The following is a 17183-nucleotide window of genomic DNA, read 5'->3' on the forward strand; positions in this document are numbered from 1 at the left end:
TAAAAGAACATGTTCAAATTGAAGAAAGACTGAAAAATCAGCAAGTTATCTATCCCAAGGAGTTAGAGTAAGAACAACGAATTAAATCCAAAGAGAAAAGAAATAGAAAACAAATCTGAAATAGGGATGATTAATAAAGTTAGAACTGGTGCATATGGAATTTACAAAGAATATAGAACATTGGTCTGGTAAAATGTCCTGGAATTTTGGAAAACTTAACTGTTTATCTCTACCCAGCAAAAGCAAACTAAAGCCAAAGCATGTAGTCAAAATCTGAAATTAAGTTCAAATTTTCTATTTGTAAAGTGAAGGGGGAAAATTATGTTAAAATACTTCAGTTATGATACAACAAGGACGGATTTCTCAGTCTTACACCAGAGAAGTTTCTGTCAAGTTCATTCGGAGTCAAAACTTTGAGCTACCATTTCTTGGTCAATTATATAGTACATTAAAGTCCATGAAAGTCTGTCTAAGACTATTAATTGCAGTATGCTTTTTCTATTTTGGATTATTAAAATAATTTTAAAATACACATACAGCATTCAAAAAGAAATTAATAGTGCACATGGAATTTATTAAAATAAATTTGAATTGCCTCAGCAGTATATAAAAGTAGATACTGAACTAATAGTCTCAATCTCTCATAATTGCTTTCCACCTTGAAAATTTGTCTTGTCCTACATGGACATTAATAGTTAAGAGTAAGAAAGGGGATTTATCTCTGAGAGTTCTTTTACCCATTTTTAAAATACTATATTAGTGGTTCTGGGAAACTCTCTGCTCCTTCCCTCTCTCATATCCACCACTGTGAAAGTTTATTTTCTTGCCCTGAATTTACTATCAAAATTGTCCTCTTGTTAGTCCTCTTTTATTTTGGGGATTATGGCTCTCTGCAGAAATATGCTCACCAGTTAACCAATCTTCAAAATAGAATTCATGTTGTGTGTCACAGTCAACATGTATGTGACAGTAAAGCAACCAGTTGATTCTAGGATTGATAGAAAACCATGCTTAATTATAGTAACATTTTTTAAAGGGCAGAGTTTTCTTGATAACACTTTTATTGAGATGTTATCAACATACCATACAATTCCCCCATCTACAGTAATTGAACAGTTCAGTGACTTTTAGTTTACAGTTCAGTTCACAGGTTGTGCAGCCATTGTGACAATCAGTTTTAGAGCATTTTCATTGTTCTCAAAAGAAATCCTGTACCTTTTAGCAGTCACTCCTCATTTCCTCTCCAGTACCACCCACCTCACCTAGGCAACCACTAATCTAATTTCTGTCTGCCTAGATATTTAATGAAAATGGAATCATGCAATATGTGATCCTAGAAAATCTAAAGGACTCTGCAGACAAATTATTAGAATTAACAAGTGAGTTTAGTAAAGTAGCTGGATTTAAGGTCACTTTTTTACAGAAAGCAGTTGTTTCTATATCAGCAAATAGAAAAGGAAGTTTCAAAAAATACTATTTAAAATTATGTGTCTTAATATAAACATGTTATATTAAATTTGCATATAGTAAATTATTTAATGTTGAGAGAAATTAGAGAAGACTTAAAAGAGAAATAAGTCCACAATTTTAGATACAATATTTTTAACATTTAAGGGTAAGAACTTTTAAAATTAGATAAATAGAATATAAAAAGCAATATTCATAAAGGAAAAGATTAATAAATTGAACTACATTGAAATTAACCTCTGTTCATTAAAAATATAACTACAGGGAAATGAACACAAACTACAGAATGGAAGGAAATATTTACAGCATACAGAACTGACAAAAAGCTTGCATCCAGAATATATAAAAAAAACTGTCAATCAATAGGAAAAAGATCTGCAGCCTAATAGAAAACAGGAAAAAAATTGAACAGATTCTTTAAAAAGTATATTCAAATGTGCAAAAAAAACTATTTTGAAAAAGATATCCAGCTTAATTAGTAATCAGAGAAATGCAGATTAATGCCACAGTGTAATACCACTCATACCTTCTGAAGTGACTAATATTCAGACTTACAGTGTCAAAGATTGGCAAAGATGTGAAGTAGCCAGACTTTCTTATGCCATCACTTTGGGAAACTTGCTCTATCGACTAAAGCTAAGTACATATACCTAAGTACAAGTCGTCATAGCAGCACTATTCATATTGGCCAAAAACTAGAAGCAACCTAAATGCCCGATAACGAATAGAGCTGTAGAATGGGTGAATATATCATATTTATACAAAAGAATACTATATAGCAATGAATGAATTAACTACAGATATACGTAAGTGTGGATGAATCTCATAAATTTAATGTTAACTGAAAGAAGCCAGAAATAAATATATACTGTATGATTGCATTTTATATAAAGTTCAAAAACTATAATGTGTGATGTCAGGGTAATGGTTACTTTGGAGAGAAAAGAGAGAAATAATTGTAAAATGACATCGGAGAGCTTCTAGGGTGCTAACCATGTTCTATTGTTTGATCTAGGTGGGTTTATTCCATTATTATTTTCTTCAACTTTGTTGAGCTATAATTGATGTACAGTAAACTGTACCTACTTAAAATGTACAGTTTGGTTAGATATATGTGTACATGCATATCTACCTATGCACTGGTGAAACCACTTGCAAGCTAGATTACAAATATTTCTATTTTCTACCCTCCCCGCCATATTTCCCCAAGCCCTTTGTAATTTATCCCTCCCTCTACCCCAGGCTCCAGGCAACCACTGATCTGCCTTCTGTCATTATAGTTTGCATTTTTTAGAATTTATACAAAAGAAAGTACAGTAAATACTCTTTTTTGCCTGGTTTCTTTCATTCAGTAGAACAGTTTTGATTTATCCACTTGGCTGTATGCTTCAAAGTTTACACAACATTGTTTCTTTTTTGTTTTATTCTGTCATAATGAGAATATATTCATGTAATAAATAATTTTCAATTTATTTTAAAAGATCCTTGTCCCTTAAGCCATTTTTGTTCTATGGTATAAGTCCCCTTACAGTTCTTCATCCTCTCCTCTGGATTAAAATGTGGAGCCCAGATCGGATATAATGTTCCAGGTTAGGTCAGACTCTAATACTTACTCCAGTGGGACGGTTATTATCCAGTCGCTGGGCACCATCTACTTGTAGTTTAGATTGATATTAGCCATATCACAGTAATGGCTTATATAACTTCATGGCCAGCTAAAACCCACACAACCCTTACACGTGAACTACTAAATCTGGTATTTTCCATCTTATCCCCTATAAGCATGTCTTCGTATAGAACGTTTGTCTTCAGCATCACTTTATAAGCCACAAAAGAGAATCATTCATTAGTTATTACACCTTGTTTTTGACTAAAAGTTGTATTAGGTGTAAGTTATTTCATGATTCAACTAATACCTGACTTCATGCCTCATGATATTCATGCAGACCTAAGTCAGCATCTTATTTTAGCATTTTTAAATTATATATATAAAACCTGAATATATTACCAAAAATTACTGTTCTTATCGAATTTAATGTGTATTTTTTCTTCTATTTTTGTACATATGAGTACCTATAGAATGTATACTATTGGGTTTTTTAGGGTAGTGGCACATTTTTAAAATAAATATTATACTAAGTAACATTCTGCTCCATTTTACAACATCAGTAAACGTAGATCATTCTTTCCAATCCTAAATACTATAAGATTATTAAATTGTTGCCAATCATGGGTAAAAAAATCACTCATTGACTTATTTTACATATCTAAGGCTACTAGTGGAACATATTATAGTACAGAAAATTTTTAATTGTAATGTGCTCAAATATATCAATATTTTCCCTCTTCTAATTTTTTTGTATTTTGTTAAAAATAGTTTTTCTACCCCTTGTTCATATTCTTTATGTGTTTTCTTATAATAGTTTTATAGTTGTTTTTTGTTTAAATCTTCAATCCATCCTATAATTACTTTTATAAATGTGAGCAGAGATCTGACTTTATTTTTTCCTAAATAGTTAATAGTCCCAATTTAGTAATAGTTCATCTTTCCTCACTGATTTGAAAGGGCAACTTTATTATAGTCTAAATTCTCATTATGTACACACACACACACACACACACACACACACACACACACACACAGTGCCAGATACATGGGAATTTAATGTACATTAGAGACAGCCTGCTACCCTGTTCCATTGATATATTTGTCTCCCATGCCAGTACCACACAGTTTAGTCTGACATCTACCAATACAAGTTCCCTGTTTGTCCTCCCTTTTCAAAACTGTTTTGCTTATTCTTGTACATTTATTTCTCCGTATTAATACTTCATAGTATGAATATTTAAAAACATAAGGGAAAACATTTGTCATTCTTGAGGATATTCAGATGTGCTGAAGACTTTGAAAAGAGTTTAAAAAAAGAGGGCTCCAAAAGTATTTTGAGAGGTTGGGAGATAAAACCAGATGATAATTTTGTAGGGGATGATATCCATTTTGTTTGAAGGTTTTTTTTAATAGTTTATTAGTCACTTTATTTTATTAACTAAGGTATTAGCCATCTCCCAACTTTGTACATTTTGATGTGTGTATATAAAGTCCCTATATGTTTTCATTTAAATAACTCATAAAAATGTTGAACACAAAAGTTGCGGATGAAGGTTTTTGGCACCTCTCAGTTCTGTGCAAGATGACACAGAGCCTTTGATTTTGATTTTGATTAACTAGTCCTGAGTCTGCCAACTTATACCCTTGGTCTCAAGAAAAGACTTGATCAGGTGCTTAAATTCAACACTATGTCCTCAGTAATCTCCAGTCCAACCCAACAGGGATATGAAGTTGAATTCACCATGTCCTGTTTATCCTTGCCTTCTATACAATATTAATCTTTTAGATAGTGCAGTGGGCTTAACTCCACACAAACTGAGGCTTAGGAAGAGAAAACAATTGAGGAAGCACCAGTGGTAAACTAAGAGTAGTGTGTCCTGGATATGATTCCAGGCTTGTATAGAACTTATCCCTTGCTTATTCTCCCTATGAAATCCTCTCCTCGCCTCCTCTTTCATTGCATCAGATCCATAGCAGCAGAGGAATTCTTACCCATGCAGTCTGGCTTTACCCATGCAGTCTGGCTTCACATCCTGCATGCTTACCACTTACTGGCTGTGGTAGGTGGGCCTCCGCGTTCTCATATGTAAAATGGAAATAATAATCATAGTTCCCTTCTCATGGGGTTGTTGCAAGGATTCAGTGAGACCCCATTAAACACTGAGAATAGTGCCTGGCACCATAGTTGTAGTCAAAACATGTTATCCATCTTCATCATCATCATCATTAAGTCATTAACACAATACATTTAACTTTCTTTGGCCTCAGTTTTCCCATTTGTAAAATGACAAGTTTGCATTAGATGATTTCTAAGGTTTCTGTTAGCTCAAACAATTATAATCCATGTTTTAGTGCTCAAGTAAGTAGTTTATCCCTATACAGTCTAGGTATACTTTCCTTCCTTAACTATGCTTCCTAGAAGAAGCAGTTGGGCTTCCCCAGTACACGACGATCTGCTTTCTCAGAAATCTTGTGAAAAAAGAAATGTGGTTAACTTTGGCTTGACTGGAGAAGTCTCATTGCAGCGTTTGTAGCTGGAATGGAATGTAAAGTGTAATTTATTGGAGATACAGTAAAAAGGGGAAAGAAATTGGAATCAAAGTGCATTTACACTTATTGGTAGGAAACAAATGTGGAATGACGGCAATGATGGTAACAGTTCATGTTTATGGAGCATTTTCTTTGTGGGAGGGAGTATGCTAGCATGGATTATTTCACTTAATCTTTGCCATCATCTCATTAGGTATATGTTCTTATCCCCATTTTATAGATGAGAACACTAAAGCACAGATTGATTAAGGAACTTGTTTAAGGTCAAACAGCTAGTAGGTGATAGAGTTGGCATTTGAACATATACAATCTGATTCTAGCACCCATGTTCTTAATCATTACACTGTGTTGAATCCACTCCAGATGGAGAATCAATTGAGTTTAAATAACTAGAACACTTCAAATGAGTACATACAGTTTTTTTACTGACCTTTTATTTTGAAAAATGACAAATTTATGAAAAAATTGAAAGACTAACATAAGGAACTTGTATATAGAATCAACAATTTGCTTCATTTACTTTCTCCATGTAAGACATCCTTTTTTAAAAAAATAAATGACAGACATTATGATGCTCCTAAGAACAAAGACAATCCCCTAAATAACAATACATAATACTGTTATCACACATGGGAAGTATAACACTGAACATAGACAATTTCAATAACCTTTAGTTTATTTTAGAGAAATCAAATCTCCTATTAGATAATTGAAATTGCACTACTCAAGAAAACCCTTATCAAAATCTGATATTTTTTTCTGCTCAGAAGTCATATTCCATGCCCATCGGCATTGAATTTCAGCGGAGTTATGCAACAATTGTTCTAGAGCTTGAACAGCTGAACAAAGACCTCAACAAAGTTTTGCACAAAGTTCAACAGTACTGCTACGAGGTAGGTAATTTGCATGAATTTCTCTTGAGAGGCTATGCCTTCTACTCTTTTATTTGAAGCTTAATGCTGTTACCTTTACATTTTAGAAAATCCAAACTAAACCAGTGTCTTTTTAAGGTGAGACAAATAGCAGGGGAGTAGTAAGGTGATAGATTTAAATGTAAATATATCAAGAAAAAACAACAGTTGGCAACCATCTTGGTAATAATTGGTAAAGGCAAGAATTATCAGTAGATGCCAAAACTGGTGGGTAAAAAAGTTTGATGATGAACAGAATCTTTACATAGCCACAAAATATATCTTCAGGAATACTTATTAATTACAAGGGGAGAAATCCATTACTGTGGGGAAATCTGGCAGGCACTCAGCTACCTTAACCAAGTGATCAAAGATAATGTCACCAGTAGTGCCTCCTAATCATATAAACCGAGAATAACTCAGCATCACTTTTGTGATATTCCTGCCAAAACTGCATAATCTCAGGCTGATTATGAGGAAACAGACACACCCCCAATGATGGATATGATATGAAATAATTGGCTGGTACTTTTCAAAAATAGCAAAGTCATGAAAGACTGCAGAACTGTTATAGAATAAAGGACTCTAAAGAGATATGACAACCAAAATGTATTCAGGGGGAAAATAGCTATGTGTAAGACATTATTGAGTCAGTTGATGAAATTTGAATATGGACTTAGAAAATGATACTGTGTCAATGTTAAATTTCCTGATTGTAATAATTGCACTATCATGTAAGAGAATATCTTATACTTAAGAAATACAAACTGGAGTATTTAGGGATAAAGAGTATAAGGCAAAAGAATTATGTACATACACAAACAGAAAGAGATCAAATGTTAAATGGAATATGCCATAAACAGTGAATCTGGGTGACAGGTTATTTGGAGTTTTTTTTCCCCCCAGAAGTTTGAAATTACATCAAAATTAAAAGTTACCAAAAATATAAAACAATAAAAACACTTATAGGAGAAAAAAACTGAGGTCGAGTGAGCATCATTTTTGTTATGAATGCTAGTTTTGTAAAAATCCAAATCTGAAAACAGGGCAAACACAAAGGACTGATCACGGCCCTGTGAATGTCCATCTTATGTTTCAACCATCTTTACTCAGCTTGCTCCAGACCAGGGGCTCCAACCTGCAGATCAGCCAACAGATATGAGACGGAGGTGTGAGGAAGAAGCACAGGAAATTGTTCGGCATGCAAACTCCTCGACAGGACAGCCCTGTGTTGAAAATGAAAATCTGACAGACTTAATCTCCAGGCTTACAGCTATTTTACTACAAATTAAGGTAAATATCAGAGAAAATACTTTTTGATTTTGACATCTAAACAACCTATGCTAATTTGTTGCTAAACATTTATAACCCACAGATTATGTCAGGTATTTTTTGTCTGTATTTGAACTATATAATTCAATTAAATTTTGAAATATTTCTTCCTTTAGTGTCTAGCAGAAGGAGGAGACCTGAATTCCTTTGAATTCAAATCACTTACAGATTCATTAAATGATATCAAGAGTACAATAGATGCTTCTAATATCAGGTAATTCATTAGATGTATCCTAATTATTTTTATATTAAATTCATAGTAATTTCAGTCCAAGTTTTAAGAATTATGCACATTCATGAAATATTTTTATAATTTGTATTCTTTAAATAAATTATAAAAAAGCTTTTTCAGTTATATCCTGTCTATTGATAAAATAGGAACTTCACATGTATTTTTTATATAAAAGAATCAGAAGACGTAGTAGGGTTTAGAAATAGAGCTGCTCCCATCAGAGAGAGGTTCACCCAGCCCTCCGTGGCTCCTTGCTGCTTTCGAGCATACTTTTCAGTTACCACTGCCATGGAATTAGGGTTAATGTAAAGGGGAGATTTATTCCTTCCCTAGGGTCATCATCTTAGCTATTTTCTAACTAAAATTCACCTCTTCCTTTTTCAGAAATTGTTTTCAATTTTGTGAAATAAAGCAGTTAACCATGTTTCTTTTTTCTTTAGTTGCTTTCAGAATAATGTAGAAATCCATGTTGCACATATTCAGAGCGGCCTGAGCCAGATGGGAAACTTACATGCCTTTGCAGCAAATAACACCAACAGAGACTGAGTACATTTAATTATTCCAACTGCATAGGACATTGTGTTTGAGAAGTTCTCTCCCTTTATATAGGCTTCCAACACCAAATAACCTAACTCCTGGAAAACAAGGGAAATTTAAATCTCCAAATAAGGCATTTTAATATACTGTACTGCTTCTTAAACCAGCATTGCTGACCAGCATTATATTTATTTTTCTTTTATTATTCAGCTGCAGTAGCATTGCTTGTGTTACATATGATTATTAGCAAGTATTTTTAAACTGAAAATGTCGGAACATAATATAATTTCATGGAACAATATGTTGACCTTTTTTTTTAATGTGCATGAATTCAACCCAACACATGCAAACAAATGCAGTGAAGAACATGAAGAAACATGGTCTTTTTGTACATATGAGAGGCAATGTGGAAATTCCATCTAGAAAATGACAACTCTGGTTCATTTAGTTGATCATCATCTCAGTCTTCAAAAGATAACATCATGAGATATGGGAAGTCCTATTTTGAAGGAAGGCACTGGAATATAGATGGGAAATATGGACTTAACAAGTATATATGCTATATACTTGAAATGTGACATGGATCTGTAGATCATTTTATAATAAATATTTTAATTTATCATAATTTATAAAAGAAACCTTTGCTTTATCTGTTGAAAGGAAATTAAGGAGCAAGAAAAAACATTACTTGCAAGATGCTAAATTTCAGCAAGTGGATTTGGCATGTCTTTTCCCTTCAATTCAGGGCAAAAAGTGCTATTGTTATGAGATTTATTAAAAAAAAAAGACTAATAACACACTATTTTCATATTTTTTTGTTTATTTGCACAACTTTTGAACCAGGTTGCTGGTTAAAATCCAACAGTACACAATTTATAAAGTAAAAAGATTTTATATAAGGAAAATAAAGTAAAATAACCAGTGCTGTGAAATGCAGAAAAAAGGTTTGTATTTGGTTGTGGTTTTGTTTTTAGGGTTTTTGTTTTTTTGTTTTTTTTTTTTTTAGTTTTTTCTTTGTTTGTTTATTTTTTTAAGAAGAACCCTGCCTAAAAGGTTAATCTTGTAAAAAGTGTGTATTTGGAATTTTCTTTGTTTTAATATAGAATATTATATAAAGTCAAAATATAATAAATTGTTTTCAGATTTGGAGTTTAAGATATAGCTGTAGAAGTGGCTTTGATTCTTTTAGATGTCTCATAAAATGAGGCTTTTTATATGTTAATGTATAATAAAACTGAAACAAGATTATTTTCCATTGGAAATTTTTGTATAGTTTAAAAATGCTTCCATATTCTTTGTTGATATTGTGCCACTGCAAAACTTTAGTGCAGAGTTTATATTTAGCTAAACTGTTATGTTAATTAAGAAATGCATAAATCTTTTATTCTTAATATTTGTAATTCTAAATAAATTGATCTATGAAAATCATTATTGTTTACATTTTCATTTAATTAATAGAAGTTGATAAGTATTCTTCTATTTAAGACGTTTTAAAGAACTGTAATTTCTACTTAATTTTATTTTTAGGGGAAACAGTACATATTAATTACCAAGTCATTCTGAATTACAATATCATTCAATGTAAGTTACTTGGCTTACTAGAAACATCGTGAAAGGTTGATTTTAATATATTCTGCCTAGAATTAGGTAAGCATTTTTTACTTTTTTTAATTTAAATTTTACATTAAGGCTTATCACACTTAAATTATACCTCATTTTGCACATATTTAATTAAGCACTATCCTTGTCTTTTAGTGCCATCATGTGTTGATGGCAGGAACTGCGTGTAAGGATATCTGAATTTTATTTATTTATGAGAGAAGAAATCAGTGTAATTCAAAGTAGTCATTTGGGGTCCACTGTACATTAACTTGAATGATGTTTACACTGCTTAGCACTTTTGTAGAGCTCTAAAGAAATCTGTCAAAGCCAGATTGAGCTAAGAAGCAAGCACATAGTGTGTTAGGTGGGTTTGGTTCTGAATTGCTTTAAGTTAATTTAAAAATCATATTCACTTACTACCATTGAAAACCTACCAAGATCTACCCATCAAGTTTTTTCTCTTGAATTCATGCACCTTTCTCCATCTTCACTGTTACTATTCTCAGCCCAGGTGCCATCATCACTAGCCTGGTACTGCAATCATCTACTAACATCCCCAGGATCCACATAGCCCTCCTCAAATGCAGCCATCATAAGTGATATTTTTTAAATGCAGAATTGATCATTTATCCCATCTAAAGTCTTTTGGCTCTCAGGACAAATTCAGAACTCTTTTACAAGGCCTGCCAAGCCACATATGGTCTGGCCTTCCCTACCAATGTCTCCCTCCTGCTCCATACTCCACAGGGCCTTTGCACATGCGGTTTCCTCCGTGTTCCCTCTCCACGTCACCATGGCAACTCCTCCTCATCCTACAGATCTTACCTTCAGCATCATGTTTTCAGAGCTTCCCTTGACGACAACACATCGTCTCCAGTTGCTCACGTGCCTCTCCTTTCAGCACTGTCACATTTGCAATTTCATATTTTTTGTTTTGTGTCCATACTGCCTTCTTTGCTCAGTGAGGGGAAGGACTGTTTCTGCTTTTCTCACTATTTTATTTCCAGGTCCTGATAAAGTAGCTGTTCACAGGCACAAATATTTGTGGAATGAATGAAGAAATAAGAGTTTCAAAAGAGCTTTTAGCAATATTAGTGTCACTGAAATAAAAGTATGGTCTTCCATGATGATCACTTTGAAAGATGAAACTTTACTCACTTGGATGTAGAAATTCTGACTGAGGAGTTGCCTTTAAACCTGTCACATTATCATTAGTCCAGACTAAAAAGGCCAGGCCAGCCCAGTACAGGAGGCATTATGCGGTGGTGGATAAATGGCTGGGCTGAGTTAGTACTAGGTTTGAGTCCTGGCTGTCATTTATTAGCTGTGTGATTGTGAACCACTACTGAAGTTTCTCGATCTTTAAAGCAGTTGTGAGGACTAAACATACAATGCCTGCAACTTAGCAGTTAGGACCTTTTAAGAATTTGAGAGAGGTATAGACTACTGTTCTTAGAAGATCCTGCAACTTTTAAAAATGAAAAAGGCAACAAGATTTGTTGATTTTTAAATTGTTCCTTGGGAAAAACAATTTAACACAATATAAATGCAGTCATACAATTAATAAGCTAATTACGAGATTTACTTTTAAATGTGATCCTTAGCGGACTGTAAGTTTAAGGTGTTATATGTCTTTCAGTCTTTTGAATTTATTTGTATTATCTCCTTTGGCTATGTCACAAGTCTAAATGCAAAGGAAGCTCTCTGAGACCTGGCCATCCCCACAAACGCTGAGCACAATGTTTGACACATAGTAAGTACTTAAAATGATAATAGCTAACATTCATCATCTCATTTTTGGTTTCAGACAGTTTTCAAGGGTTTAGAAATCAAGTCTGCTACTAAAGCATGAACTATGTCCTGATGGCTTTTAGCAGTAGATTTGCTACTCTGAAAAGTGCAAGCCATTTGAGTAACACCTCTATGAAAATTAGGGCAGCTAGCACGTATGATCTCTATGACATTCAGCATGGCCCAGACTCTCCCAGTATCCATCGAACATGAGTCCTGGCCAGGGCTTCTCAGGATCCTTCCCCATAGCACCATTTGCAAAGAACCCTCACCCCTGGTTACCTCACATGGCTTCCTTTGGCCCTCAGAAGTTTTAAAACACTCAAAATATCAAAATAACTTATCTCTGGCTAACTTAGGAACAGCAATTCACTTACATTCTTAATGTAAAAATTGGGAAAAATAAATCTCCCAAAGCCAAAAGGCTGTGACTAAACTTTGAACAAGCCAAAGATATGCTTTTACCTAAGTTGAATTTCTCAGCACAGTGGCCTGCTGATAAAAATTACTGACTATAAATGACATTTGCACAAACTTTTTTTTTTTTTAGAAATGTTTTTCATGGCCACATAACGTGTACTGAGCAATTGTGAAACAAAGTGTGATACTAAGTGCTGTCTAACAGACAATTCACTTAAATAGAATTACAGTGAAACATTTGTGGAAAACATTTAATAATTCAGTAAAGTTGGACAGAAGTACAGCAACAAGTGCTAAGGGTAATGTTGGAGTGATTGTGAAGTAACAGATACAAAATCAGGATTAGACAAAGTTTCAGACTTCAGCAAGAAGTGGGTCTCCAGTGTTTTGAAAGAGAGAGGTATTTGGTTGGTTCCAAAACTGAAAGGAATGGCTTTGAGACTGAGGCATAACTTGTGGATGGGAGATCTTAGATCTTTATAACTACCCTGTCGGTTATCTGGGAGGGTAATTTGGTAGCCAGAGTAATTTTTTAAAAGTTGAGAAGCTAGAAGCAGAGAGCCCTCGAAATGACCTGGATGCAGTCATCGGAACTGGTACTGAGTTGATAGCAAGCCAAATTTAAAAAGTAGTCAATCTTGGTGACAGGATGAGGATTGAAGGAGCTGGGTTAGAGTTTCAGGTTATTTGGAGGAAGCATGAGAAGATGGCAGCTGCCAAGGACAAGGGGAAACTGGGTCAAGCCGAGAAGTTCTTGTGAAGATGATAACGAGTTCTGAAAAACGAGTCTGAAAAATAAGAAACGGACTGGCAAGAAGGAGCAGGGATGGAGACCAAACTGAATGTGCAGATCTGGAGCCGGCACAGGTAAACACGAATGCCAGCACTCCTAGGGGCGTATGCGACAATAAGAGCTGGGCTTGGGTAAAGGTTCACAGGGGAGGAAGCTTCACGGCGGAGAGATGACCGTCAAAACCATCATCAAAGTTAGCATAGATGTGTCCTTAAAACGGAAACCAGAAAGGACAATATTCTTATGTGTGTCTCCCTGGCTGTCAGTCATGGCTCCTCTGAGCTTATCTGGAATTCTAGAATCCTCAAGAGTTACCAAAGGCAGAAAAGATGTGTTCCTCCCATGAGTCCAGCTTCGAACCAATGTCTTCAGAGAGAGGAGAATAGGTTTCAAAATTCTGGCCCTGGGAGCTAGGGTCAGAGCTGCCCCCTCCAGCCCTGTTGGGGTCTGGCAGGCAGTTCACATCTACCTCGAGAGGCAGCAAGGGCTTCAGACATTTCCCTTCGGTTCCATGAGCCGCGTGATGGACGAGGAGCGCCGGCCCTGCTGAAGGCTGACAGGACTTGCCACTCTGACGCCGCGACTTGGCACGCCTGTTCTGGAACCACACCTGGAAGGGGGGCACAGAAAAGCTGCTTTTGGCTGGAGTCTTTATGACCGTTACCTTCACGGTTCCCAACAAGTTCCAGTTTAACATACGCTGCCTTCCTGCTCCAGACAGAACCGTCTAATTTTCAGAAAGCACTTGGGCCAGCGGTCAGAAGTGCAGGGCACCCGGCGCGCTCTGCCTCACCATTCCCAGGTGCAAAACGGGAATCTTGCCTTGTTCCACCTAAGCGATGAATAGGGACTTTGGCAATAAAAAATGAGATCACAGAAATACAAACACTTCCGATTTGAGAGGAAATGTTACTATGCTTAAAGATGATAGGTGTTAAAATAATTTAGGAAAATGCTTTTTAAAAGCACATATACTCCCTTGTCAAACTAATCAAGCAGGTATTTTGCTTAGTGGATTTCACTCCCGTCGACAATGTTTTTATTTTTATTTTTTGCTATTTCCCAACAAACGCTGAAGGTGTCCTGCTGAGGAAGCCTCTGTGCCAGCTGTTAAAACTGACATGTTTTCCACCAGGGATGCAGAGAAACGAGTCCACTCGCTCCCAGGGTTCGAATGAGGCTCCTACTGAAAACCGCGCTTGGACTCAGACCAGGGCGCTACAGACTAACAGGCCCAGGGGTAACTCGGTGAGCCAGCCCTGCGCCCTGTCCCCTACCATCCACCAGGGGAAACCCTAACTGCGCCTCCTGTCTCTTCTTCCTGGATAAGGAAAAAATGTGAAAATACACTCATCACCTTCTGGCTGGGATTTACTTTCTGACCATTTCAAGGGGACCGGCCAGCCTACTTGGAGACGCCCTTATGCTTAACAAGAGACCAAGCTATTTAATTTAAAAAGCCCGATGCACTAGGCACTGATATTGTCCCTACTCTAAACAGCCTGGGACACTGAGGCTCAACTTGCTGAAGGTCAAGCCAGCGGGCGCCCGGCTGCTGCCCTGGGAATCCGCGCTGCCGAGGCCGGCGCCTCCGCTCGGGGCGCACGGGCGACCGCGCGGGGCCGCGGCGGGCCGCTCACCTGGATCCTGGACTCGGGGAGCAGGGTAAGCGCGGCCAGGCGCTCGCGCAGGTGGATGTCGGGGTACATGGTCCGGCGGAAGACGAGCTCCAGCAGCTGCAGCTGCTCCGGGCTGAACGACGTGCGCTTGCGGCGCTGCGACGCAGACGGGGCGGCCGCGCCTTTGGGGGGCGCCGGCGGGCCCAGGCCGGCGGGGGGTGGCGGGGCCGGCCCGGGGCCCCTTCCGAGGAAGCCGGCGAAGGTGGCCGGGGCGCCACACTCCGGGCTGGGGCCCGAGGGGTTCGTGGGGAGCAGCGTGGCGGCGGGGCTCGGGGGCGGCAGGAGCGCCCCGCCTGCGTGCGCGGGCGGGTACACGGGGAACACGGCCCTGTCCCCGAACTGGAGCTGGCGGGACCCTGCCGCGGCCATCGCTACCCAACCCCAGTGCGCCGCCGGGAGAGGCACGGAGTCGAGATATACGGACCCCCGGGCCGAGGGAGGGGGCCCGGGGTGCCGGCGCGATCAAAGGTTTGGACAGGGGGAGGCCCGTGGCCCTTCGGGGTGCGAGCCCGCCCCCGCCCCGCCAGACGCCGGTGGGGAATAATCGCTTCCGCTGACCGTGGGATGCAGGGAGGGAGGCGTGAACTTGGGACCAGGCCCCCTCCCGCCCCCTCCTCTGTCCATCCGCCCCGCCAGCGCCGCCAGCCCCGCCACTGCAATCCACATCCTCTAGATGCTCGGGGAGGGGAGGCTGGAGCGCCCCGGGTGCGTGGGTGGGGTGAGGGCACAGCCACCGCTGCCCGCCCCTCGGGTCAGGTCGCCCACTCCGCGCAGGCCAGCCCCTCTCCAGCCCCAGCTCGCCTTGTCCGCTGCTGTCTCGACTGTCGTCATCAAAGGCATTTATTTACCGCCCCCCGCTATGTGCTAGACCCTGTACCAGGTTGGTCAAACAGCCCAGCCCCTGACCTCCGCAAGCCTCCCTGACACATCCTGAATCAGAAGGAGGGGGCGCAGACAAAGGGACCTCAAAGAGGGGCAGTATATTCCCCAAGAGGAAGGGGGGTGGGGGCGCCGGACCCTTTTGTCTGGACTCCCCTGTGGTCCTCGGAGTGAGGGCACCCTAGGCACGCAGTGTTGAAAATGTGCCCACACTGCGCAAACGCGTGACTTGCCCTTTCTGGAGGTACCCAGCGATGCTCCAGGCGCGTCCAGCTGGAAGCCAGGAGGTGAAAGGGACTCCGTGAAGATTCCATTCCCGCTTGCCTCTGGCCTTTGGGCCTCGTTGAAGGGTCATATTTTGGCCTGATGCGTACTGTGGTTAAGGTGTATATATTAGCTTCCCCTCCTGGACTATAAAGTCTTAGGAACCCATTTTTTCTCATTCAAGTCAATGGAGCATCTACTTGTACGTCTGCTGTGCATCAGGCACCGTGCTGGACGCCCCCTGAACCTCTGCTGAATTGGCCGTCACCGAATTCACTTGCTAGAAAGAGAAACGTACGGTCCAGTATGAGAGCTGCCTCCCCGCAGTGGGGTCCTCAGAGGACGAGCCCAGAGGCCAGGTCTTCTTGCTCCCAGAAACTAAGCCCTGCTATCACCAGGACCATTCACCTGTGACTCAAAGGGGGCTCTCTGTCGGGAGGGTCTTTCAGGGTCCCTGTCCTGTTGCCATCCCTTCGAGAATGCTACAAGACAACCCCAAGAAGAGCTTGGATATTTTCATCCTGAGTGGACTTTCCAGCTGTCAAAGTAGGAAGAATTCGTGGGGCTTCCGAAGGAGTTCTGTGCTGGATTCTCTGCTGGTAGGACGGGGGTCCTAGGACTGTGTCCCAGTGCCCTGCACAGCCCCAAGGCTCTCAGAGGCAGCCTGACAATGTCCATCGCCTTCTCCTCCCGCCACCCCCGCCCCTGACAGACAGCTCTGTTTTTACCCCCACCCCACCTCCCATGCTTCCTAATTCCTATGCCTGGTCGTTGAGGTTTTCAGGCAGAGTGTATGTGGGATGGGAGAGCAGACCCTCTATTTTTCTGTGTTCATTCATTCTTCCATTAATTCAAAAGCCATTTCTGAAGTGTCCCCGTGCTAGGCCGTGCTTTATGCGTGTTCCTATGAAGTAGGTATTCCTGTCCCAATTTTACAGATCAGGAAATACTCCACCATCCTAGATGGGTCCAAATTACTCCAAAGCCACTGTGCCAGGCGGGCCTGCAGAGTTGGCTCTGTGCTCACTGCTGGGTCCCCTGCCACCTCAGGAGGAAGGCAAAGCCCCCATCCTGCTCCAGCCCCGGGCGGGTGTTGCTTACAGGCACATGGGGCTCA

At 39.4% G+C, this 17183-nt stretch overlaps 2 protein-coding genes across 3 annotated transcripts in view; one reads left to right on the top strand and one right to left on the bottom strand.

Annotated features, from left to right (window-relative positions):
• The window catches only part of LIN9 (lin-9 DREAM MuvB core complex component), a 45921-nt gene extending 35855 nt beyond the window's left edge, over positions 1-10066 (top strand). For both annotated transcript variants that reach the window (XM_016157468.2, XM_016157469.2), the window contains 4 exons: positions 6394-6519; positions 7651-7830; positions 7986-8083; positions 8542-10066. In XM_016157468.2, the coding sequence (XP_016012954.2) occupies positions 6394-6519; positions 7651-7830; positions 7986-8083; positions 8542-8647 (510 nt within the window). In that variant the 3' untranslated portion in view covers positions 8648-10066. The remainder of the gene's footprint in view (positions 1-6393; positions 6520-7650; positions 7831-7985; positions 8084-8541) is intronic.
• Positions 10067-13152: 3086 nt separating this feature from the next.
• On the bottom strand, positions 13153-15507 carry MIXL1 (Mix paired-like homeobox). Its single transcript, XM_016157419.2, has 2 exons — positions 14885-15507; positions 13153-13854 (listed from the first exon to the last, which is right to left on the bottom strand). The coding sequence occupies exons 1-2, from the start codon at positions 15290-15292 to the stop codon at positions 13549-13551; spliced, it is 714 nt and encodes a 237-aa protein (XP_016012905.2). The 5' UTR covers positions 15293-15507; the 3' UTR covers positions 13153-13548.
• Between the last annotated feature and the right edge of the window lie 1676 nt (positions 15508-17183).

This window comes from Rousettus aegyptiacus, unplaced genomic scaffold (genome assembly GCF_014176215.1).
Source record: "Rousettus aegyptiacus isolate mRouAeg1 unplaced genomic scaffold, mRouAeg1.p scaffold_m13_p_18, whole genome shotgun sequence".
Lineage (NCBI taxonomy): Eukaryota > Metazoa > Chordata > Mammalia > Chiroptera > Pteropodidae > Rousettus > Rousettus aegyptiacus.